This window comes from Pelodiscus sinensis, chromosome 13 (assembly GCF_052426305.1).
Source record: "Pelodiscus sinensis isolate ZL-2025 chromosome 13, ASM5242630v1, whole genome shotgun sequence".
Lineage (NCBI taxonomy): Eukaryota > Metazoa > Chordata > Testudines > Trionychidae > Pelodiscus > Pelodiscus sinensis.
This window is the reverse complement of record NC_143064.1, coordinates 33,478,223-33,503,415: the sequence shown is the minus strand read 5'-3', so window position 1 is coordinate 33,503,415 and position 25,193 is coordinate 33,478,223. Positions and strand designations below refer to the sequence as shown.

At 48.3% G+C, this 25,193-nt stretch overlaps 1 protein-coding gene across 3 annotated transcripts in view; it reads left to right on the top strand.

Moving 5' to 3' along the window:
- The window catches only part of HDX (highly divergent homeobox), a 153,587-nt gene that overhangs the window by 96,457 nt on the left and 31,937 nt on the right, over nucleotides 1-25,193 (top strand). For all 3 annotated transcript variants that reach the window (XM_075940764.2, XM_006115323.5, XM_006115321.5), the window contains one exon: nucleotides 7,481-7,688. In XM_075940764.2, the coding sequence (XP_075796879.2) occupies nucleotides 7,481-7,688 (208 nt within the window). The remainder of the gene's footprint in view (nucleotides 1-7,480; nucleotides 7,689-25,193) is intronic.

Below are 25,193 nucleotides of genomic sequence, written 5' to 3'. Positions count from 1 at the left end.
TGGCTGAAATCAGCTAGTCCCTTCCTTCCTACACAGTATCAAAGGCAATTAACATCCTCAGGCAGCTGCTGGCCACCAAGATAACCAGCTGCCTCCTGTTCCCTGGCTACAGTGTGTGCAGGAAGGGGTTAAGTCCTCAGGATGCATTGTGCACCAGCACTCAGGGAACCTGACTGCAGGGGCTTCAGTAAACCTAGCCAGAGAGGTGGCTCAGCAGAGGAGGTGACCATTAGGGATGGAGCAAGAGTCAGGGTCAGAGGTGTGGAGGGCTGAAGAGGGTGCTAAGCTGTTCAGAGTGTGAAACTGCTCCTGTTCTCCCCTCCTCCCTACTATGCTAGATCTTAGCAGAAGTTTCCCTATGCCAGAGTTGTGTGTGGCTTCAGCACATGCAGCATTTGGCTCTTCCTGGCTTGTGCCCCGCTCCAGAGGGTTTTGGGCTTTCCCAGGTTACTGGCCCAGCCAGAGACATTGGGGGGAGAAAGGAGCCTGCTATCTTGGCTCTTGGTGGGCTCAGTCCTCCAAGCAGGGGCTGGTTTTACAAACAGCCCTGAGAGTGGGAGATGCCCCACCAAGGAGCAGCAGCGAGGGTACGGGTGGGTTGAAGGGTCAAAGCAGGGTGAGGGCAATGAGAGGGAAAGCACAGAAAGGGCTGATTGTAGCAGAGGTGACCTGAACAAGCCACTGCCTGGCACTACTTGCCTACACTCACTAACCACTGCAGCCAGTGCCAGGAAGAAACAGGGCAGGGGACAGGGCTCTGCTGGTCAATAGCTGGGACACAGTAGGGCCTGCACTGACAGACCAGCAGAGAGAGCAGCCAGCCCCATCCCTGCATTTTTGCCCCACCACCAGCCTTGCACACCCACCCCTACCATCAGCCCCTGGACTCCCCCCCCCCCCTGTTTTCCATGGGTGGGCAAGCAGGTGATGAGTAGAGATCCAGCCAGCAGCAGAACCCACCAGTACTGATGGATGTGGGGAAAGACAGAAAATATAGGACAATTTGCCAGTTTTTAAGACACCTGAAGAAGGCCTTAAATACAGGACTGTCCCTTTAAAATAGGACATCTGGCCACCTTTCCTAGGATGCACTCTCATGAATATAGATCAGAACTTTAATATAGGGAACTTGAGAGCTGAAAAATATAGTTTTGTACATTAATTCATTTTGGAAAAGTTAATAAGACAACTGTCTGCATTTAATAATGTTGGGAGTATTTTGAATCTGAAGGTGCTAGAAGAGAGATAGATAATACATAACACACTGGGATTTAGGCTACTTTCTCAAATATTTAGGTGTTTTATGCTGGTACAGGGAAATGATCAAATACTGAGAATGGTACTGCACTCTTTGGAGATAAGTAAATCCTTCAGTTCTACAAGTCACAATATGCTTCAGGATGCCTGAGAATTGAAGTCATTTGAGTACTGTATCAGTGCAGGGGTCTGGCTGTTTGATTTTTGCTTTCAGCATCAGGTCCTGTGTTTATCATTGAACATACTTTTCTTATAGAAATTGCTTAGTATATTTTACTACCATTTATGGCATTAGTAATTGGGCAGCAGTACACTGTGAAAGATGAGTCTGGATCAGAGACTTCTTGACTCACCCTTGTTCCTATATTGCCATGAAAAACATGTTAATTCCATCAGTAGTAATCACACTGATATCAGAGAAATTCCAAGACTCCACTTTGTATTTCTGACTTCCTTTTGAATAAGCTAGAGTCACTCCACCATTGGAATCTGCAGGTCTCATTATACTTCAAAGGCAGGAGAAAGTTTTAGTTGGCCAGCATAGAATTGGTGGAAAAAATAAAGTAAGCAAAACATCAGAAGGTGAAAACCTTGAGGTAAACAGCTGCAGGCTAAAAATAGAAGTGGCAGTGAGCAACAGGGATGTGAAAAGTTAACCGGTAAACAGCACCCTAAACAAGCTGAGACAAAAAAACAGGACTGTGTAGCACTTTAAAGACTAACAAGATGGTTTAATAGGCGATGAGCTTTCGTGGGCCAGACCCACTTCCTCAGATCAAATAGTGGAAGAAAATTGTCACAACCATATATACCAAAGGATACAAATAAAAAAATGAACACATATGAAAAGGACAAATCAAATTTCTCCACACAATCAGTTGTTGTTACAGTCTGCTTCCCCACCATCAAGCCTGGTCACCCATAACATCTGACAAGTGGGCATTGGAGATAATCATCAAAGGTTATTCCATTCCTTTCATCTCCTTCCCACCAGCACAACCCCCTTACCTGTCCCTCTTCACAGACCCTTCCCACGAGATTCTCCTACAACAGGAGAGAGACAAGCTACTTGCTATGAGACCAATAGAACCAGTTCCATCTCCCCACAGGGGAAAGGGATTTTATTCCTAATACTTTTTAACTTGCAAGAAAATAGGAGGTCGGGGACCCATCTTGGACCTGCATAGACTGAACTATATCTTAAAAAACCAGCACTTCATCTTTGCCAGTGTTACCATGATAATCTCATCGTTAGAGGAAAGGAAACGTGGGTGTCGTCCTTCAACCTACAAGATGCCTACTACTTTCACATGACAATCCATCCATTTCAGAGGAGGTTTCTCAAATTCAACCTAGAGAATGGCCATACTGAGTCACGTAAATGATCTAGAGAAAGGGGTAAACAGTGAGGTGGTAAAATTTGCAGATGATGCCAAACTGCTCAAGATAAACTTAAAAAACAACAAATGGTCTGGTAGCACTTTATAGACGAACAAAACATGTAGATGGTATCATGAGTTTTCGTGGGTACAGCCCACTTCTTCAGATGACCGGAGTGTTTAAATTTCTTATGTTAGTAAAGTTGCTGACACTTTTCATTAGAAGACCCTATTTTCAGTTTTTTATATTTTTGTGAAACTTTAACACCTTGGGCTCAAATTTTCCATGCTGGGTATCTTCAGGGTTATTATTGTTGTTTTTAATTTCAGCCAAAACATTTGCGCTGTTTCTGAGAATGAGGCAAGGAAAAACTATATTGTTTTGCGTATGTAAAAAGATTCTGGATTTTTTTGTTTTGTGTAACCTTTGGTACTTTGGTGCTTTAGCCACAACTCAAAATTTATCAGGGGATGTCCCTCTTGCATCTCTGTGAAAATCTGCCTGATTTTTGGCCAAATTATAAAACTTTGAAGAAAATTGCAATTTGCACATGTTCATTAGAAACTTCTTGATTATAGCTGCTAAAAATTTCTGAAGATTCAATCTTCACTGAGCATGCTACAGTGCTTCTCAGTTCCTTTTGCTGAACAGCCTCTGCACATGTCTTCCACATAGAGTACCTGAGCATAGTCCTTTCCCTAACAGTTCATGTATGTGATCAGACAGTGCCTGTGCAGTCCCAGAATTAGACTTGGACTGGGCATGGCAACTGATCCCAGAAATCTTGTCTCTTCTGTGCTTTCAGTGTCTCTCCCGATGGCCTGTTTTGAATACATAGGGAACAAAAAGCTAGACCAGTCGTTCTCAAACTACAGTCTGCAGACCACTAGTGGTCTGCGGCTGCATTCCAGGTGCGCTGTGGCTTGAATTCAGCCCCCCCGCCTTCCCTTTCCCCACAGCAGGGAGCCCACACTGGCACTCCAGCCTCATGCCCATCTCCCCTGCGAAGTTGGAGCGCAAGCGCTGGCTTCCCACTGGGGGAGGGGAGAAAAAGTCCTGAGCCTCCCCGCTGGATCCGGCTCTTGGGGAAGAAGTGGCTCCATGCACTGCTGCTCCTCCTCCCAGGGGAACAGAAGCACATAGACATGCTCCCTGGAAGCTTTCCCCACTGCTGCCATGGCCAAAATTGGGAACAGCAGGAGGCACCGTGCCTGGGAGCAATGAAGGGCATGAAAGCAAGTAAGTGCCCCACCTTCCCCTCATGCCCATACCCAGCCCACTCCTGCACCCTAGCCCCACCCTGCTCCTGTACCCTCCCTCCTGGCCACGCATTGCACCTTCCCTTGCTCTTGCCCCCTCCTCCCTGGCCAGACACCCTACTCCCTAGTCTGCTCTGGCACCCTACCTCCCATCCAGACCTCATGTCCTCACCTCCTCCTGCACCCCACCTCCTCCCCAGATCCTTCATCCCCATCCCTATCCCACTCACTGGCAGCTCTGTCCTGCACACTGAACCCCTCATTTTTGTCCCCACCGCAGAATCCACCAAAAAAATAAATCTAGCCTATGGGAAGCCATGAACCTCAGTCTTCCCTGAGTCTTCTCTTGCTCCATGGCGCACCAGAGGAATGAAGCGTCTCAGTTGGGGGCCACCTCAATGAGAGTTGGGGCTTTTGGGAGGAATTTTTTTTGTTTCTTGTGTTGTCCCCAACTGATTTTTTTTTTTTTTTATTCTGTGCGCCAGTCAGGGGCAGTCCGTGGCTATAGGCAGACTCAGCCGCCGCCGCCTAGGGTGCTGCTACCCGGGTGCCCGATGATGTCATGGGGGCGCCCGGGGCGCCTACCGATGACGTCAGTCCATTGACGGCCCTGCAGGTGGGGGGGCGCCGATCGCATGCTCCGCCTGAGGCGCCAGCTGCCGCAGTCGGCCTCGGGCCGCTCCTGGCGCCAGTGGCCCTTGACCCAAAAGAGTTTGCCCACCTCTGCCAAAATAAAGAAAACATTGAAATCTTTTGTGTTGGACATAGATTAATATCTAACTTTATTTTAAATGAAGTTTGACAAACTAACATGAGAAAGGGGGTAGCCGAGTTAGTCTGTGCAGGATAAACTTAAAAAACAACAAATGTTGGAGGGGAAGAAAAGGAGTGCAGTGGATTGGAACTAGACATTTGGTTGAGACTGGAGGAATAAGAAACAGAGATTGGCTGGGTGTGGAAACGGAGGCTGAGAGTTGAAGGTGAAGGTGGGAGATGTTTGGCAAGGAGACTGGGACTAAGAACCAGTTTGAAAAGGAGCAGAGGTGAGGGGAGATTGGATGGGAGGAAAGACTGATATGGGCTGAGCAAAGAGACTTGGGACATGGAGATGGAGATTGGGGAAGGATTCTGAGGAGGTGACCAAAATCCGATACAGAGCCTGGGATGAAGACTGAATTTGAGAACCGATTTGGATGGAAGGGAAGAGATAAGATCAGGCAAGGAGCTACAGGCAATTTAGATTATGACATTTTTAATTCTGAATGCTTGAATTTTTTTTCAATGTTAATACTGTTCTTTTAATGTTTTTGTATGTAATTTAGGGGAAAGGATAAACCTGTCTTTTACCATGTATATTTTTAAGTGTAAATTTTTATCTGTTGACAGATGTGATGTCTTGGAATATGTGAAAGGAATGTAAGGCTATGTTGTCTGATTCTAAGTCACCTTTAAGGTTACTCGATTCTGAGGCTGCTTCAAGATCCAAAAATATTTTGGAATTACCTGAATGTTGCTCTTAACACACATAGACTCACTCATAGGACTGGAATGCACCTTAAGAGGTCATCTAGTCCAGTTCCCTGCACATATGGCAGGACTAAGTATTATCTAGACCAGTGGTATCCAACCTTTTTGTACACAAGATTAAGTGCAATCCAAGATCTACTTCAAACCCAGATATCCTTTCTCTGCCTCCTTTGTGCTCCTTTGCCCCGCCTCTCTGCGGCCCCGCCCCTGCTCACTCCATCCTCCTCCCTCCCAACACTCACTTTCACCAGGCTGGAGCAGTGGGTTGGGGTGCAAGCTCTTGTCTCAGGTTAAGGAATTTGAAGTGTGAGACAGGCTCTGAGCTGAGCTTGGGGCAGGCAGCTGGGGTACTGGAGAGGGTTCTAGGTATAGACTCTGGGAGGGTGTTTGAATGCACGGGGGCTCAGGACTAGAGCAGGGGCTTAGGGTACAGGAGATGGTTCATGACTTGGGTAGGGGTTCAGGATGTGGACTGCAGCTGGGCACTGCTTAGCTCAGGTGGCTCCTGGGTGATGGTGCAGTGGGGCTAAGGCAGGCACGCCCCTGCCCTGGCCCTACACCACTCCCCAAAACAGCCAGCAAACTTACTCTATCCCTAGTCCTGTGTGCCCCCTCTCTGCTCTGTGGAGACAGGATACAGGGTGGAAGAAGGGGGCACTTTGACATCAGCACCCATCCTTTCCCTTCCCTGCACAGCAAACAGGAGGCTTCTTGGCAAAGGGCCAGAGATGCACAGCAGTGGGAGGAGGAGCAGTTGAAGTGCCAGCACTTCAAAGCTATGTGGCCACACCATTCAAGATCACCTGTCAGAGGCTCCAAGATCTACCAGTAGATCCCAATCTACTGGTTGGTGACCACTGATCTAGACCACCAGTCTCAAACTCATGGTCCATGAGCTATCTGTGGCCCAAGCAATTCCACAATCCAGCCCACATGTAGCTGCTGGCACACGAGTCCCTGTAGCCTGGGAGGAGGAGAGTGTTTGTACCCTTCCCCCAAGTTGACACTGTGCTCCGCTCCCACCCAACCCTTTCCACTCCTACTCCACCTTCTCCCCTCATTGCACCTCTTCCCTCAAGGCCCCTTCTCTAAAGGACATTGCCTCAGGGATTACCAGAGGGCCTGGCAGAGGGTGGCAGAAGGATTCAGGCCCCCTATACTCACCACAGAGGTAGGAGCTGCAGGGAAGTGGAACTAAGCAGCAGCCTCTGCTCCACCGCCATCTTGCAGGCCAGCCCAGTCACTCCACTTCACTTCTGATGAGTGTGGGGAGGCGGACCCCAGCCTGCCCAGGGCACTATGAGCTTGAGTATGGTGGACCATCCTGTCCATAGTACAATTGGGGCAGCCACTGCGGGGCTAACAATGTGTGGGATTTAAGACGGCCACCTTGTGGATGGGACGGTTCTACACACACCTCCCCCGGGGCTACAGGGACTTATTGGCAGCATATTGCTTCGCTACTGATGGTGATGCCAGGTGATCCCTAGGAGAATTAAGTCACTGAGGGGCATCTAGCGGGGTCAGGGGACGCATGTGGGGTGGAGCATGCATGAACGCATGGCAACCTCTCCCACCCCCTCCAAGCCTGTGTAAAGGGTGTACCTACTGGCCTACTAGGAGGATATGAGGACTGGCACTGGTCTTAAGGCAAATTGAATTTGAGACCCCTGATAAAGACAATCCCTGACAGGTGTTTATCTAATCTCTTTAAAATCTTCAGTGATGGAGACTCCACAACTTCCCTAGGTAAATTAACTGACAACTCCTACAACTTATTCTTATAACAATGGAAAGCCAAAGCATAGTGGTGCTCTCACTCTGTAAACTTTTCTCTGGATATGTCCCCTTTGTAGAGAGGAATATGCTGTGGGAAATCCAAGGTGGGCCAGATCCATTAGGTTTGGGGCTGCTTTGTTCCATGTAGTAGAGTAGGGGGAACTGGACCAATGATCTAGCCTTCTCCCTGTCACAAGGAAATGTTCATTATGCTTGGTTTTAGGCCTGTAGTTTTGCTACTGTTTCTGATATCATCCCTTTGTATTTATCTTTACAAGACTTGGATTGGTAATCGAAGACGAAAATATCGCTTAATGGGGATTGAAGTACCTCCCCCAAGAGGCGGTCCTGCTGATTTCTGTGACCACCCGGAATCTGGTGCTAAATCAGCAGTTACTTCAGGAGAGGAAATTGCTACCGAAGTGGGAGATGATAATGATAGGAATGATGAAGTATCAATCTGCTTATCTGAAGGAAGTTCACAAGGTATTTGAAACTGAAATTGCTACTGTTAATTATATTTTGCATTTTTTGTGCTTTTCATTTCTCGTTGGTGTTAAGATTCAGAAGTGTCTGAAACAGTAGCTTTTTCTTGACTATGAAATGAGCAGCCTTCCGAAACTCAACCCAGCTGTTTAAAATTAGTCATTTGGAATTGTCCTTGTCAAGGTGGGAGAAGCACATTTTTGAGATTACATAGCTTTTATGCAAACTAATAAGAGGACCCATTCAGATCGCGCCAGTCTAGATGCTTTTTTTCCGGCTTTTCCCCAAGCTGGAAAAAAAGCGGCGGACATGTTTATTTAAATCCGCGGGGGATATTTAAATCCCCCGCGGATTTCCCTATCCTGACTTACCTGATTTGCATGGCTTTTCCGGAAATTGTGGCCAGTGTAGACGTAGCCTCAAGGTTTTGTGTTTGTTACCTGACAACAATATGATTCAGACTGATACAGTACCTTTCATTTCAATGCTAGCAAATGTTTGCCAAGAGCATTTTAAATTAGCAAAATATCCAAAAGATTAACTGGTAAAATGAATTAATTTAATGGAAGGGTGACATGGCATGGTGTATGCCAGCCTCACTTCTACGCTGCTTCTGGCTGTGAGGCTGTGGAGCCTGCTGGCAAAGATGGGGAACACTGCCCAGTGCAGTTTGTCCCCTAGCCAGGGACTATCCCCTGCAAACCCAGGTCCCATCTAGGGACTGCCCTCCAGCTCCTCCCGAGATTGCACCCCCCATCAGGGAATGCCCCTTCATCATCCAGCCTGTATATTCAGGATACACATGCCCCTCCCCCCTCACACACACACACTTGGCTGGCACATGTGCATGCCCTGTAGTGACAGGATGCTCTATCCAGTATGGAATGTCTTCCCCAGGGATGGTTCCCTCCTTCATCTAGTCCCCCACTCAACCCTTCAGTACTCAACCTTCTCCATCCAGGGACTGTGCCCTGGTATCTAGCCACCCCATCCAGAGACTGCCTACAACCACCAGTCCTCCTCCCCAAAGTCTGTCCCCCATACATCCTGAACCTTCCCACCCATGATCCTAGCCCTGTGCATTTCCCTCCTTGTGCCAGCTGGTTTCCTAGCTCTGCAACAGTTCAGCTGTCCAGCATGCCTTCCCCACCTGCCGCTGCAGCACTAGAGCCAGGGAGTTTGCTCCAGCTGAGGTTACTGGGATGATCCTGTGAGTTTACAGGGATGTTGAGCACCCTGGTTTTCTGCCAGTGTTGCTGGGCCCGGTCCTGGTAAGGGGAGGGGTTGATGCAAGGCCTAATCCCTCACTGCTTCATTTTTGCACACCCCTCTTGTTGGCTGTGTGCTTGGGACAGATGTGTGCTTTCACATTGCCCTAGTTACTGCCCTAAGGATATAAATTGGACTATAACTGTGTGCTGATTAGGCAGCAAGCAGCCCGTGGGTTGAGAACTACTGCCTCTAGATCAGTGTTTCTTAAGCTTTTTAAGACCAAGAAACACCAAACAATTTTTTTTTATGAGGAACACCAAGGATTTCTTGTTGAGCCCCCCAAAAAGAAGGTCGGGGAGAAAGTTATTGAGCAAAAAAAAAAAGGGGTTGCCTGCCCCTTTAAGGGCAGCCATTTTAAACTCTGTTGTTCTCCGTGGCACACCTCACAGCACACCAGTGTGCTGCGGAACACGGTTTAAGAAACACTGCTCTAGATGAAGTTGAGTTATGTCGCAGAACTAAAGTTACAACACAAAAAAACAGTCTAATCCAAACAAATATACAATATACTATGAAAAGCATCTTTAAACAGCCTGGCAATATGTGGAGAATTGCACAGCAGAGTCAGTACCCCTGGTCTAATTGGAAGGCACCTAAACTGTGTTTGCATGTGTGTGTGTGAGAGAGAACTTGTTTTCCCATCCCTACAGTTTCATGAGTTTGTCTAATTCCCATTTAACACTCAATCAAATCATTTGCTCTGTCTCACAGAATAGAATAACCAAGTCAGTCTTCTATGTCCCTTTTTTAAATTAAAACTCTGGGCCCTAACGCAGATAAACTGCTACCTTTGCACGTTTCACTGGCTTCAAAACTTGAAGTAATTGTTCTCCATGCTTCTTGATTAGAAGGGATCGATCAAGCCCTGGGCTCAATTAACTAAAAAGAAGTCTGTTTTAGTGCATACTGTTGAAGCTTTGTGTGCTACATATGATTTTGTCAATTTGTTTGAAGGGTAGAGAAGAAAAAATTAGGGAAATTGAGAACAGTTAGAAACAAACTTATGATGGCTTTGTCAAATTCAGCTGTAGAGTAAGATAATACAGAATTGGGTAAAAGTGATTGAAAGCCAAGTAAGATGCCAAAGTATGAGAAACCTAGACTTGCCTGAAGGAGAGAGAACTGGTCCAGTAGAATGCATGTTTGTTTCTTTAAAAGAAAAAAAGTGACTGTTGTGCAATTTAAAGTGAAGCATATCTTGGTATTAATTAAGTGAGGCCTTTTGAAGATCAGATCAGAGATGTAAGGGACTGAGCAATGAGAAGATGATTATAATAAAGCTTATGGAACTATAGCCGAACACAGGATTTCCTTAGGAACAAAAATGAAAGATTTTTATATTAAATATAAGGATTATTTTCCTACCTTCCACAAGCCAAAAAGTAGTTCATAGTAAAGGCATCCATTTTAATTTTCCAGGAAGGATTTATTAAGAATAAATTAACTATATTTTATTAAATTCTTCCCAAATCTGTGGAAAAGCTGCTGGACTAAATTGCAACTAAAACGTCAGATGTAGTAGTGGACATTGATTCTGATAACCCTTAAAACTGGAATCTGTTTTATGGTAAAATTATTATTATTTCAGTTTGATTTTTGCGTCACAGACATTATTTTTTTCCATTGACATTAAGTCTCCAGTCTCCCAACCTTATAATAAAGACTTTATGAGAGGCAAGAGAGTGGTTAATTATATCAGTGAGGGCTTAAAAAAGCCAACACTCCTAGAGAAGATAGAGTCCAGAATTATATGCAGCAGCTGTTTTGTTAAAGCTGTGTATTCACCCTTTTAACTTCTTTGGAAAATACAACCCTAGGTTTCAAAAGGAATTTCAAAGATCTGAAAAGAACTGCTCCTGGAGGAACTGTGCACCCAAATATGTAAAGTTCTGCATACAATATTTTCAAAATTCTCATATTTTATTTGTCAAAATAACACAATATAATCACACCAGTTTCAATTATTTTTGGTCATTTATTTCAGAATACTTGTCATCAAGTAGTCTGTAACAATGCAGACAAAAAGATTCAGGAAATGTTAGTCCACAGTAGGCATATTAATACTAGAGATGTTAAAATGCGAGAAACTGTGTTAAGGATGTTAAGTATCGAGTAAATGACTAGTTGTGGACTTGATACAATCCTCATTGTCCCCCGACAAAGTGGTGTTTCCGTCCTCCTCTTCCCTTCCAGCCGACGACGTTAAACACTTTCAGGAATTATTCAAAAGGATAGTGAAGTCACAAGGAATAGACCTACAGGAGGTGGAAGAAAAGCAGCACAAGCTGCTAAAAATTCTACAGTCCACCACGTCCTTCAAGATAGCCATAAACGTAGCCATCATGAAGCCATCAGAGAGCATATGGCAAACACCAACCTCTATTATATCCACAAACTGTAGGACCAATTGAAAATATTTTGTCCTGGCTAAGGGGATGGATTTTTCTTTTCTCTCACCCCAAGCCAAACTTAGGTGTAGATTCCATTCACCACTGCTCTAGACAACCGTAGTTCAAATTGATGCCTCAGGACAAGAAGGACAAAAGGCTCAATATTTTTGGGAGAAAAGTCTGTTCATCAGCTACACTCCTGTTTAAAATTTCTTTTTTTGGCTCTTCTGGCTAATTATGATTACTCTAATTACACCAGGCTATCAGAGCTGCTAAACGACCTGCCAGAACAAAAAAAGGCCTCGACTGCAGTCCATCATGAAAGAAGGCCAATCCATTGACTGCATGGTGCTCCAAGCATCGATGGATGTAGCAGATACTGCACTTCTTGGCTACAGTCATCTGGTGTTCCTAGGGAACTGAAAACCGAAGTGGGAGACTTTTGACAGGGCTCAGCTTGTTGCAGTGAAGACTGATGAAGTACTCCACTCAATGAAAGATTCGCACACAACCCTCTGGACACTTGGAACGTATTTGCTGCCCAATAAGAGGAGGAGATACAGCCCCTACTGGAGGCAACATCAGAAGCCATTTGACAACAGATTGAAACAATGGACCAGTAGAAGAAGGGCATAACATACCCAATGCATCCACGCTCCAGTCTGCTGCACCTGAGCAACAGATTTGAAGGTGTGGTTGAGGGCATAAGCAACCAACTTTGAGATCCGGTGCATACCATCCACACGTTCCACCATCGGTTGAGACCCTTTTACCACTAATGGGCTCTCCTCACGATGGACCAATGTGTCCTCAAGATTATAAGAACTGGCTACACTGTCCCCTTTATGTGTATGCCCCCTACCCACCCTCCTTCCCCATCCTTCTTAAGGGACCCTGTGGTGGTCCATAGCCACGAGTCACGCACACCCAGGTCCGAGCGGGTGACCTCGCTAGCCCGCTGCCACTAGGTGTGGCCTCTCCAGGTGCAAGCCACTCCCACCTGAGCCCAGGTGAGTGGCCCTGCGAGCCCACTGCCTAATAGTCCGTGTCGTGGCCTTTAAGGGCATGAGCCGCTCCCGCCTGAGTCCAGGCGGGTGGCCCTGCGAGCCCTCCGCCTAATAACTGAGGGTATGTCTACACTACCCTCCTATTTTGAAATAGGAGGGTAATGTAGGCATACCGCACTTGCAAATGAAGCCCGGGATTTGAATTTCCCGGGCTTCATTTGCATAAGCCGGGTGCCGCCATTTTTAAATCCCGGCTGGTTCGAACCCCGTGCCGCGCAGCTACACGCGGCACGAACTAGGTAGTTCGAACTAGGCTTCCTAGTTCAAACTACCGTTACTCCTCGTGGAATGAGGAGTAACGGTAGTTCGAACTAGGAAACCTAGTTCGAACTACTTAGTTCGTGCCGCGTGTAGCCGCGGACCAGCCGGGATTTAAAAATGGCGGTACCCGGCTTATGCAAATGAAGCCCGGGAAATTCAAATCCCTGGCTTCATTTGCAATTGCGGTATGCCTACATTACCCTGCTAGTTCGAACTAGCGGGGTAGTGTAGACATACCCTGACAGTGGTCTCTAAGGGTATGTCTACACTAGCCCCCTAGTTCGAAGGAGGTGTACCGGTAGTTCAAATTAGAGATCCTAATTCGAACTACCTACTCTGTGCCACGTGTAGCCGGACTAAGGGACTTTTAAAAATGGCGGCGCCCAGGAAGATGCAAATGAAGCCCAGGATATTTAAATCCCGGGCTTCATTTGCAACTTCGAATGCCTACATTAGCCACCTTAGTTTGAACTAGGGGGCTAGTGTAGACATATCCTAAGAGCATTAGTCGCTCTCTCAAATAGTGCTTGCCCCTCTTGGGGCTTGAACTTCCCCCAACTTCCCCTTCGGGGCCTCGGCTTCCTCCGTGGGGCTCTGTGCCATTGTATTACCCAAAGACCACCCAGGTGAGGTGGGGAAGGGGGACCCGGGCCCTCCCTCTCCACCAGGTCCCAGCCCGGGGCCCTAAAGTGCAGGGTAGATGCTCCTCTGCATGGCTGGCAGGGCGCACCCCCGAAATGTGCCAACCTATGAGTGCCAGAACGGCCCTGCTCCGGGCTGCTTCCTTCCCCACCCTGCATCCACGGCGCCAGTGCCCTCAGCCAAGGGTCCTACCATGATTCCCAGTGTCCTTTCCTCCGTCTGAGTTCCCACGTCCGTCTGCAGTCCGCCTTGGCTGTCCTTTGCCGCCGGCCCGGTTACCCTGCTGTCTTCCCACTGCCCTCCAGAGGTGTAACCTCCCCTTCCGGCCCACCGGTGGGTCCTTTTGAATCTTCCCCGCTGGGGCAGACGTCACCCAGAAGGCCCAGCGACTGGCCCTCTGCCCACTGGTATTACTTCCAGGACACGCCACCCCGCCTCCTGGTTCTGGCATGCACCGGGGCTCACACTTGCAGCGCTGCTTCCTTCCTCCCTTTTGGGACACGGTGGAGCCTCCGCCAGCCGTCTCACCGCTTCCTGTGGCGCTTCAGGAGCCAGCTTCAGTGTGGGTCACTTCCGACACATCACAGACCTCTTTTATGAGCCCCTTCTACAAGAAGAGGCTCAAACTACTCAGCTTAGGGGCCATAAAGCAAGTTCTGCCAGAGTTCCACAGAACTCTAAAAAGACAGGGGGACGTAGGCCGATCTTAGATCTCAGGAAGCTCAACAAATTTGCACGCAACAAGTTCAGGATGCTAACTTTCAGAACGAAGGGGACTGGTTTTCATCCCTTGATCTCCAAGATGCATATTTTCATATAATAATAATAATAATTAATAATACATCCCTTTCCCAGGAGGTTCCTCCAATTTGTGGTGGGCAAATAACATTACCAATGTCATGTCCTCCCCTTAAGACTATTGACACTACCACATGTGTTTTCCAAGATCTTAGCAGTAGTCACAGCCTTCCTCAGAAAGTAAATACAATTTTAACAACTATTCAGAGTTCAACACCTTTATCAAGGACAAACTCATGGCCAAGAAGCAGCAATTCAAAGTGGTCATTGCAGAAGGACACACGGTATCATGAACAGTTCTACAACCCGTTCTCGATGCTGTAGGTACCTTCTCCAGATCAATAGCAACTGCATTCGTTATGAGACGGGCCTCCTGGTCCAATTCTTTGCCATTTCCCCGTGAAATACAGGCAACCATGGAGGAGCTACTATTGTGCTGCTGCTACATGGACCTCAGACAAACCTTTGCCAGGCACCATTCACTTTCTCAGGGACCTTTCCTCCACCAGAGTGGCAAAGGCTGTTCTGTCTACTGCTTACTTACCTGATCTTAAGTCCCTACCTCCATAGGACACATTTCTTTGCAGTCACCTGCTGTGGAGCACCCACAGGAATGTCTCTCTTGAAGAAGAGGAGGTTAACAGTAACTGATGTTCTTTGAGATGACCATCCCTGGGGATGCTCCATTACTTTCCCCTCCCCTCTACTTCAGATACCTTTTTGTCAGGCTGGGTTTTGGGGTAGAGAAGGAACTGAGGGGAGGGTAGCTGCACATGCACAGTTGTCACGAGAGGAACCCGTGTGTCTTGCCTGCCACGCATGCACAGCTCCCCATGCTCTGCTGTGAAGAATCCAATCTGCAACACTGGGATGCACCAACAGCTGCTGTGGAGCACCCACAGAGACGCTCATCTTGAAGAACGTCAGTTACTGCTAAAAGTGAGTAACCTCCTCTTCTTCAAGATGTATGTCCCTGTGGGTGCTCCACTACCGTTCCTTCCTCCCCTCTACATTGGAGTCCATTATAGGATTTCCAGTAGAAAAGGGAGACTTCGCCACGCATGCAGCTAACAGACAAAAACATAAGATGGCTGCTGCGCAAGCGTGACGTGGGAAGGCACGGCTAGGCTAAAACTCTCTGATCACTGGCGTGAGGACACACCGACACCGGAGTGGATCACCCACAGGGACACACATCTCAAAGAACCATCGTTACTGCATAAGGTGAGTAACTTCTTTGCGGCTCTTCCTACATTTAAAAAGCAGAGCCGCAGCAGTCTGGACCTGGCATGAGCCAGGACCCACATTGCGCCTGTACCTTTTAAATGTAGTAAGAGACAGGTGGCTCTTCCTACATTTAAAAGACAGAGCCACAGCATCGCTGTGCCTTTACTTCTCCTTCCCCTTCCACCACAACAGAGATGGTTCTTGGTGGAACCGGCTTTTAAGCCAGTTCCCCCCAGCACTGGCTCCTGCTTCCTTCCCACTTGCTGCCTCTGATACAGAAACAGCAAGGGGGGAGGAGGTGGAATATGAGTTGTCGACTACCCAGTAAGTCGAGGCTTTTCGGGTAGTCAACTATTCAGCTATTCTTTTACATCACTAAACTGTGTGACCACTGACATTTTCAGTGGTTACACACACCTGCAGCATGGGGTAGCAACCAGCTCCCTGGGCACCAGTGGAGCCAGCACCAGCAGCAGTGGACTCCCTCTACCTGTTACATTCATCAGCAGTGGTGAGATATGCAGAACAAGGTGGCCCTGCTGCTTTGTTCCCCTGGCTGCTGCATTGCTCTATTTTCTGCCAGGCAGTGTGGGATGGTCCCGTCCCCTCCCCGAGTGCTGAGGTTGGGAGAGAAAGTGTGGGTGGGACCAGGCCCCTGCTGCAGGCACCAGCCTTGCCCCCACCCACTAGTCTTTCCAGCTGCTGGCTGCCCCCTCCACCGATGGCAGTTGGGGACATGTATGACCCCTCATGTTTCCTTCCCACACGTCGTCCCTGCCCTGCAATCTGAAGAAGGTGCAGGCTTTTCTCTTTTTCTCAAACAAAAGACAGGACTAACAAGATGGTTTATTAGGTGATGAGCTTTCGTGGGCCAGACCCACTTCCTCAGATCAAATTGTGGAAGAAAATTGGCACGACCATATATACCAAGGGATACAATTAAAAAAAAAAGTGAACACATATACAATTGACAAATCAGATTTTAGAACAGAGGGGAGGTGAGGGGGGAGGTTAGTGTCTATGAGATAATGATATTAGGGGTGGTAACTGGGGAAGCTATCTTTGCTACATCTCTATTACTCTTTTTCTCACTGCTTGGGAGTGGCTGCTCTGTTCTAGCACCATAGCACCCTCTAGTGTGAAATATATGGAACTGCAGCAACTTTCTGGCAGAAGTCTTTCTTCTGAAAAAAAAAAGTGTTACATGTGTAACCCCTCCAGTTGGCTAGCCCAGTGTGAGGTTATTCAGCATAGGGGAAGCCTTGTGACTTCTTATACCACTGTGGGAGGCTAGGCCTGAGGCTGCTTGGTGTGCTCTGCATTGTGTGTGTGAGTGCACCTCAGATCAGACCCACTCCAACAAATCACCAGGTACAGGCTTTATTCTGTAAAAACCTAGAAGAGGAAAACAGTTCAGCAGCCCCTTCTCTAAGCATGCAGCCTGTGTGCTGCTTCTAGCACAGTCCTTGCTGAGACCCTGCTGTGGGCAGAGATTACAGCATACAACACAGCCCCCTTACAACATGTTCCAACTCCCACAGTAACTAAACCTCACAATAACCAAGTCCAGGTTCTCCCTTTGTGTCACAAACTCCTCTCAGGGTGCTCTATAGCCCTTTCTGGTCCTACCTGTAAAAACATAGAACAGGAAAACAGTTCAGCAGCCCCTTCTCTAAGCATGCAGCCTGTGTGCTGCTTCTAGCACAGTCCTTGCTGAGACCCTGCTGTGGGCAGAGGGCACATCCTGGCAGGAACCAGGAAATTCTCCCAACATGCTGCAGTTTGTAGTCCACAACTTGTAGTTCCCAGGGCTGCTGCTGAAACACACTGGACCTTGGGCTACACATGAATTATGCACATGAGCAGTGTCACAGAATTCCCCTTTCCCCAGCATAAAAGAACTAGCTAAGTAAGTGAAATAAGTGAAAAAAGGCTGGTGAAAGTTTCTGTTCTTTAAACGTGATGAAAAATGAAAATCAAAACGCAATGCAAAATTAAGTTATCTACTTTCTCAGTATCAGACAAGGAAGAATGTTGGGTTCACTAATAACATTAACATGTGGGTTAACTGGCCCATATGTCGATACACTATTAGCCATATCCACATAAGGTGTACATTGGTGCAGCTCTGAGATCAGTAAGCTGTAGCAATTGACACTAGTTGAAGAACTGGTTCTTCATATTGGAAATTGGATTCACTGGTCAATTTAAGGAATTGGTAACTATTGTCATGACAGGGCAAGTTACACTTTAGACCTTTTTTCAGTCCCTACTGTGTGCACCTTTCTAATGACAGCTTTTTCTTCCTTCACCCTTCTCTGAGTAGAACCACTTGGTCCCACCACTCTGAGACTGGGCTAAAGCCCCACTGCAGGTTCAGCTGTTTTTTCAGCACCTGCAAGAACTTCCTACAGAAGCCTGTGATGATCAGGCAATTCAAGTGATGCAAAACAGTTTAATCAAAGCAAAATATTAATTAGTAATCCAATGATACATAGATACACAAGTAAAACAACAGGTAAACTGGCAAATTAAATGTCCATCTGATAAACTGAGATAAATATCATATTTATGTCAAATAATACAGATGTCCCCTTTGTTTTCCATAATGACCCCGAGTAGGTGCTATAGGATTTTGTAGTTCCTGTGATTCGGGGCCCCCAGAGGATCTATGAGGCTTCCTGAACTGAAGTGGTTGCCTTCTACAGATCCATAGTTACTGGGAATGTATGTCTTTATAATTAGAGCAATATGAATTAACTGGAAATATAGAGATTGCCATACAGGTACAACCCAGAGCAATCAAATGAGTTGTTCTGTTTAAAAATAGTCAAAGTCAGATGCCACCAAGAAAGAGAAAAAATCCTGCTCAACCTTGGTATGTGATATAAAAACAGTTCGTATGATTTCTTTCTGATATTATGGAATTGCTAGAAATTGGCTTGTGCCTTGATGTGTGATTGATTGATACTCCTTCTAATTATGTTCTAAATATTATTGTTGCAGATATTTGTTCTTGTTTTATATTCGTGTCTAATCCTTTTCTGAAACATACCAAGATATTCCTTAATTAATATTCTGTGATAGTTGTACAGGTTAACTTATATGACCTATGTTTTTAACATACTCTGTTTGCAGATGATACCAAACTGCTCAAGATAGTTAAGACCAAAGCAGACTGTGAAGAGCTTCAAAAAGATCTCACCAAACTAAGTGATTGGGCACCAAAATGGCAAATGAAATTTAAAGTTGATAAATGTAAAGTAATGTACATAGGAAAAAATAATCCCAACTATACATACAATATGATGGGGACTAATTTGGCTACAACTACTCAAGAGAGAGATCTTGGAGTCATTCTGGATAGGTCTCTGAAAACATCCACTCAGTGTGCAACGGCAGTGAAAAGAGCAAATAGAATGTTAGGAATCATTAACAAAGAGATAGAGAATAAGACAGAAAATATCTCATTGCCTCTATGTAAAACTATGGTACATCCACATCTTGAAAACTGTATACAAATGTGATTGCCTCATCTCAAAAAAGATATATTGGCATTGGAAAAGGTTCAGAAAAAGGCAACAAAAATGATTAGGAGTTTGGAATAGGTTCTATATGAAAAGAGATTAAAAAGACTTGGACTTTTCATCTTAGAAAAGAGACGACTAAAGGGGGATATGATAGAGGTGTATAAAATCATAAATGGTGTGGAAAAAGTAAATAAGGAAAATGTATTTACTTATTCCCACAATATAAGGAATTAAATTAATAGGCAGCAAATTTTAAACCAACAAAAGGAAGTTTTTCTTCACAGTCAACCTCTGGAACTCCTTGCCTGAGGATATGGTAAAGGCTAGGACTTTAACAGGGTTCAAAAAAGAGCTAGATAGATGCATGGAGGTTAGGTCCATCAATGGCTATTAGCCAGGATGGGTAGGAATGATGTCCCTAGCCTCTGTCTGTCTGGAAATGGGTGAAAGGGAGGGATCATGTGAGGATTACCTGTTGTATTCCCTCCCTCTGGGGCATCTGGTATTGGCCACTGTTAGCAGACAGGCTACTGGCTCAGATGGACCATTGGTCTGACCCAGTATGGCCGTTCTTGTGTTCTGATGATGAAATTGGTTTAGTATAGTTACAAAACTAGAAATTGTTCCTTCTCTGATAGATGACATTTCCTGTGCTTAAATATGTAGCTTTGCTTATATAGTTTAGTGAATTAGACCATTTGTCCTCAAACTTTAGCACTCCAAGGATCTCCATTTTGAGTTAAAATTCTTTGGGGTCCCCTGTCCCCTTCTCTGAAGCCACATCTCTCATTCTCTCCAACCCCCCATCACTCAATTTCCCCCACTCCCACTCACTTTCACGGAGCTGGTGCAGGGACTTGGGGTAGGGGAAGAAGGTGAGGGCTCCAGTAGAAATATGAACTCTGGGGTGGAGCTGGGAATGAGATGTTTGGGGTATGGGAAGGGACTCTGGACAGGGGCTTAGGGGTGTGGGTAGGTGAGTTCTCCAGCTGGAGGATGGGCTCTGGGGTAGGGCCAGAGATGAGAAGTTTGGGGTACAGGAGAGGGCACTGGGCTGCAATAAGGACTTGGGGGGTACGAATCCAGGAGGGAGTTTGGGTGAAAGAGGAGACTCTGAGCTGAGGCAGGAGATTGAGGTGCAAGAGGGGATTCAGAGCGTGTGGTCCTGACGGCACTTACCACCAATCCCAGGAATTGGTCACCAGGTCCTTGCGGCCCCTAGGCATGAGGTGGGTGGCTCAGGAGGCACCACAGACTTTCCCCACAGCTTTCAATGGTTGCGGTTCCGAGCCAGTGGGAGTTGCAGAGCTGTCACTCAGGTGGTGGCAGTCCCTGCGTCTAGTTGCCACAAGGACCTGATAACTGCTTTCAGGAGTCACATGGAACTAGGACAGGTCAGGAGCCAGCCTTAGCCAGGGATGGGGAGGAGTTGATCAGTGGGACCCAGGGATCCCCTGGAGTTCCCTTGCAACCGCTCAGAGTTCAACAGACCCCAGTTTGAGAAATGTTAAGTTAGTCTCTTTCCCCTTTTCTGTAGCATTTCCCAGCTGTAAAACACATGTGGGGATATAATAGTCCTTGTATTGTAGCATAAAACTTCAGATCAATATCTGTTGTAGCGGTTTCTCTGTCTGAAGTCTATGGATTGCTATATTGTTGAAAATTACCACAGAGTCAGAAGAGATTATTTAATTGCATAAACTGATGCAACTGTTAGGGTATATCTACACTAGCTCATTAATTCGAGCTAGGTAGGCAAATCAGGCAACTGGAGTTGCAAATGAAGCCCGGGATTTAAATATCCTGGGCTTTATTTGCATGTTCCTGTCCAGCTGCCATTTTTAAATCCCCCTTAGTTAAAACGAACTGCCTGCAGCTACACGCGGCAGTTTAAAGTTAATCCGAACTAAGTCCTTAGTTCGGATTAACTGTTACTCTTCATGGAATGAGTAGTAACAGTTAATCCAAACTAAGGATTTAGTTCGGATTAACTTTAAACTGCTGTGTGTAGCCGCGGGCAGTTCGTTCGAACTAAGGGGGATTTATAAATAGCGGCCGGACAGGAACATGCAAATAAAGCCCGGGATATTTAAATCCCGGGCTTCATTTGCAAGTTCAAATGCCTACATTAGCCACCCTAGTTCGAACTAGGGTGGCAGTGTAGACATACCCCCAGTCTTCATTGAATGGACCTTTTTGTTAATGGTAGCCTCAGTCAGGATTGTCAGTCCAGAGCCCTGCAGTCCGGGGCCAGCCCTGGAGGTGCTGCTGCTGCTGCGGCCACACAATCCCGGGCCAGCCCCAGCCTGCGTGGCCATGGTGAAGCAGCACCTCTAGGGCAGTCTGTTCCAGAGCTGCCTCCTCCCACCGCAGCCTACCCTACAGCGAGGAAGAGGGAGGGCTCTCCAGTGGCTGCGCAGGGGAGGAGGGGTGGAGCTGAGCTCCCTGCTATGTGCTGCTGAAAATTGGCTTGCATGCCATAAGCTGTATGTTGCCAACCACTGTTCTAAGATGACAGGAAAGAACTCTCCCATCAGCTTAATAACTCCACATATGTGAGAGGCAGTAGCTGTACGGGTGGGAGAAGCTCTCCCATTTCCTACACCAGCGCTTAGGGCGGTATAACTATATCCCTCAGGGATGTTGATTATTCACACCATTGAATGTCATCATTACTCCGAAATAATTCTGTAGTGTCAACCAAGGCTTAGTGGTCCCAGTGCACCAGCACCCAGTTGTATGCAGGCATGTGAGTGAGATAGCCAGACAGAGAAACCCACGCGTCTTCTTTGAGAGATGTCTAGGGATATAAGGGTATGTCTACACTACAAAGTTAATTCGAACTAACGGACGTTAGTTTGAACTAACTTTCATAGGCGCTACACTAGCGCTCCGCTAGTTCGAATTTGAATCGAACTAGCGGAGCGCTTAGTTCGAACTAGGAAAACCTCATTTTACGAGGATTAAGCCTAGTTCGAACTAGGAAAACCTCATTTTACGAGGATTAAGCCTAGTTCGAAATAGCTAGTTCGAATTAAGGGGTGTGTAGCCCTGTAAACAGGTTCGTCCCTCAGAGTCCACTAAGAGCTAATCTTATCACAGAGAGTTAAGCCTGGGTAGTCACCATCCAGGCCGGTGGCCCTTTTTATTACGCAAGTTCGCGTTTACACCCGAGCCGGATCGGCCTGTCGGCGGAGTAGGGGGGTTCGGGCCCGCCCCCTCTCCGAACCCCGGCCCAGGGCCCTAAAGGCAGGGACCCGTGGTCCCTCCCTAGCGGATGGGGGAACGCCCCAAAACACACCCGCTCACGGGCTCCACGACCCCGCCCTGGGCCGCTTCCTACTCCACCAGGCCTCCCGGCCCACTTCCCTTGACCTCTCCTGCCTCACCTCTTCCTCCGTCCCTCCTTCCCTTGCTCCGTCCACCGTCCTTCCCTGTACCGTGCCAGCCCCGGGTTTAAATCCCCCGCCGGCTCCTTTCCCCCTCTGCGTCACTTCCCCTGCGACGCCTCCCTGCCACCCTTCCCCCGTGACGTCATACCCCTGCGCCTCCCCGGCCCCTCCCTCTAGGGCCCTGCCAGTCGGCGCCCGCTGCCTCCCGACGCGCTCTCAGTGCGGGGCGCGAGTGCCCCGTCACACCACTCCCCCCTCGTCTCATTGCTTATACTCGCCCCCTCCCCTGCGGCTCCCTCCGACCTTCTCGATAGGCAGTCCGCGTTCTGATGGGCACTCCCCGGTCGATGCACGATTTTGAACTTGTATGGCTGCAGACTTAGGTACCACCGGAGTATTCTTGGGTTGGTGTCCTTCATGGTATTGAGCCATTTCAGAGGGGCGTGGTCCGTTACCAGGGTAAAGCAGGCCCCTGCAAGAAAGTATCGTAGAGCATCTACCGCCCACTTAATAGCTAGTGCCTCTTTCTCGATAGTGGCGTATCCCTTCTCTCTATCGAAGAGTTTCCGGCTTAGATACAGTATCGGGTGCTCGGCCCCCCCCATCTCCTGCGTTAATACGGCCCCTAACCCCGTTTCCGACGCGTCAGTTTGGAGGGTAAAGGGTTTTGCAAAGTCAGGTTGGGCGAGCACCGGCGCCTGAGTCAGTCTCTCTTTTAGAGCCTGAAAGGCCTTCTGACATTGCTCTGTCCATTGGGCTCTCTGAGGCTTCCCTTTGCGGGTCAAGTCCGTTAGCGGGGTGGCTAACGATGCAAAGTGGGCCACGAATCGGCGATAATACCCCGCCAACCCCAGAAACTGTCTTACTTGTCTTTTTGTGGTGGGGATAGGGTAGTCCCGCACTGTTTGAATTTTATCCACCAGGGGTCTCACCGTCCCCCGACCTACCGTGTACCCCAGATACGTCACCTCCTTCTTCCCAAACTGGCATTTCTTGGGATTGGCCGTGAGGCCAGCTTGTCTCAAGGCCTCCAGGACTGCTGCCACGTGTCCTAGATGTTGCTCCCACGTCTCGCTGAATACTATGATGTCATCAATATACGCGGCCGCGTAGGGCTGGTGTTCTCTCAAGACCCGGTTCATGAGGCGTTGGAAAGTCGCGGCTGCCCCATGCAGGCCGAACGGCATGGTCCGGAACTGGTACAGGCCGAAGGGGGTCGAGAAGGCCGTCTTTTCTCGGGCCGCTGGCGACAGCGGGATCTGCCAGTAGCCTTTCGTTAAGTCGATCGTGGAGAGGTACCGGGCCTTCCCCAGCTGATCTAGCAGCTCATCGATGCGGGGCATAGGGTATGCGTCGAACTGCGAGATCGCATTCACCTTCCGGAAGTCAATACAAAACCGGAGGGCCCCCTCTGCCTTGGGAACCAGCACAATCGAGCTCCGCCACCCGCTGTGCGACTCCTCGATTACCCCCCAGTCCAGCATATCCCCCAGTTCCTTCTTTACGACGTCCCACATCTTGCGAGGGAGGGGTCTCACCTGGTCCAATACCCGCTTCCCTGGTTCGGTGACGATCTCATGCTGGGCCAGATGCGTCCGTCCCGGTCTGCTCGTCAGCACCTCCCGATGACTCTCTAGTAGGTCCCGGAGCTCCTGTCGTTGTTGTTCAGTGAGTTCGGCCCCGAGCGTGGCTTCCTTGACCATCACCTCCGGGTCTCCCCATGGTCCGAATTCCACATCCTTCATCTGTGTTTCTACCAGGAAGGCTTCCCGGGGCACCCACCGCTTCAACAGGTTAATATGGTAGATCTGGGTGGCCCGCCGAGGACCATCCAGCTGGATCTCATAGTCCACCTCCCCGACCTTCCTTAACACCCTGAAGGGCCCCTGGCCAGCGTGCCAGTAACTTGGACTCTCTGTCTGGTAAGAGGAGCAACACCTGGTCGCCCGGCGCGAACTCTCGGACCTGGGCTCTTTGATTATATTGCTGGCACTGCCCTTCCTGGGCTTTCTGCAAGTTCTCCCGTGCCCATCCGGCCAGGGAACCTAGTCTCTGCTGGAGCTGTGTTACGTAGTGGACCACCCCCAGGGCCGGGGTAACCTGAGCTTCCCACCCTTCCCTCACTAAGTCGAGGACCCCCCGGGGCTTCCGCCCATAAAGCAGTTCGAAAGGCGAGTAACCCACCGAGGCCTGTGGCACCTCCCGGATGGCGAACATCAGAGCAGGGAGTAGCTTATCCCACCCCCGGGGTTCCTCCTGTACAAATTTCCTAAGCATACCTTTCAATGTCCTGTTGAACCTCTCAACGAGGCCATCGGTTTGGGGGTGGTAGACGGAGGTGCGGATCTTGCGGATTCGTAGGAACTTGCACAGCTCGGTCATCACCCTCGCCGTCAGGTTAGTGCCTTGGTCTGTCAGTAGCTCTTTCGGCAGGCCTACCCTTGAAAACACCTTGACCAGTTCCTCCGCTATCACGTTAGCGGTGGCCTTCCGCAGCGGGATAACCTCGGGGTAGCGGGTTGCGTAGTCCACGATTACCAAGATGTAGACATTCCCTCTTCCCGACTTATCCAAGGGCCCCACCAAATCCATGGCTATACGTTCGAATGGGACGCCCACGATGGGTAGGGGAACCAGCGGGGCGGGGGCCACCTTCTTGCTAGAGGTCCTTTGGCATTGGGGACAAGACATGCAAAAATTCTTGACCTCTTGGTATACCCCGGGCCAGTAAAACCGCTGCAAGATTCGCTGCTGAGTCTTCTCTCTGCCCAGGTGTCCCGCTCAAGGGTGATTGTGCGCTAGCTCCAGTACCTTCCAGCGGTATGGGCGCGGCACTAGTAATTGTGGGTTTTCCTGTCCGTCCGCCCCCACCGCCACTCGGTAGAGTCGCTCTCCCCGTACCTCAAAGCGTGGTCCCAACTGCTGC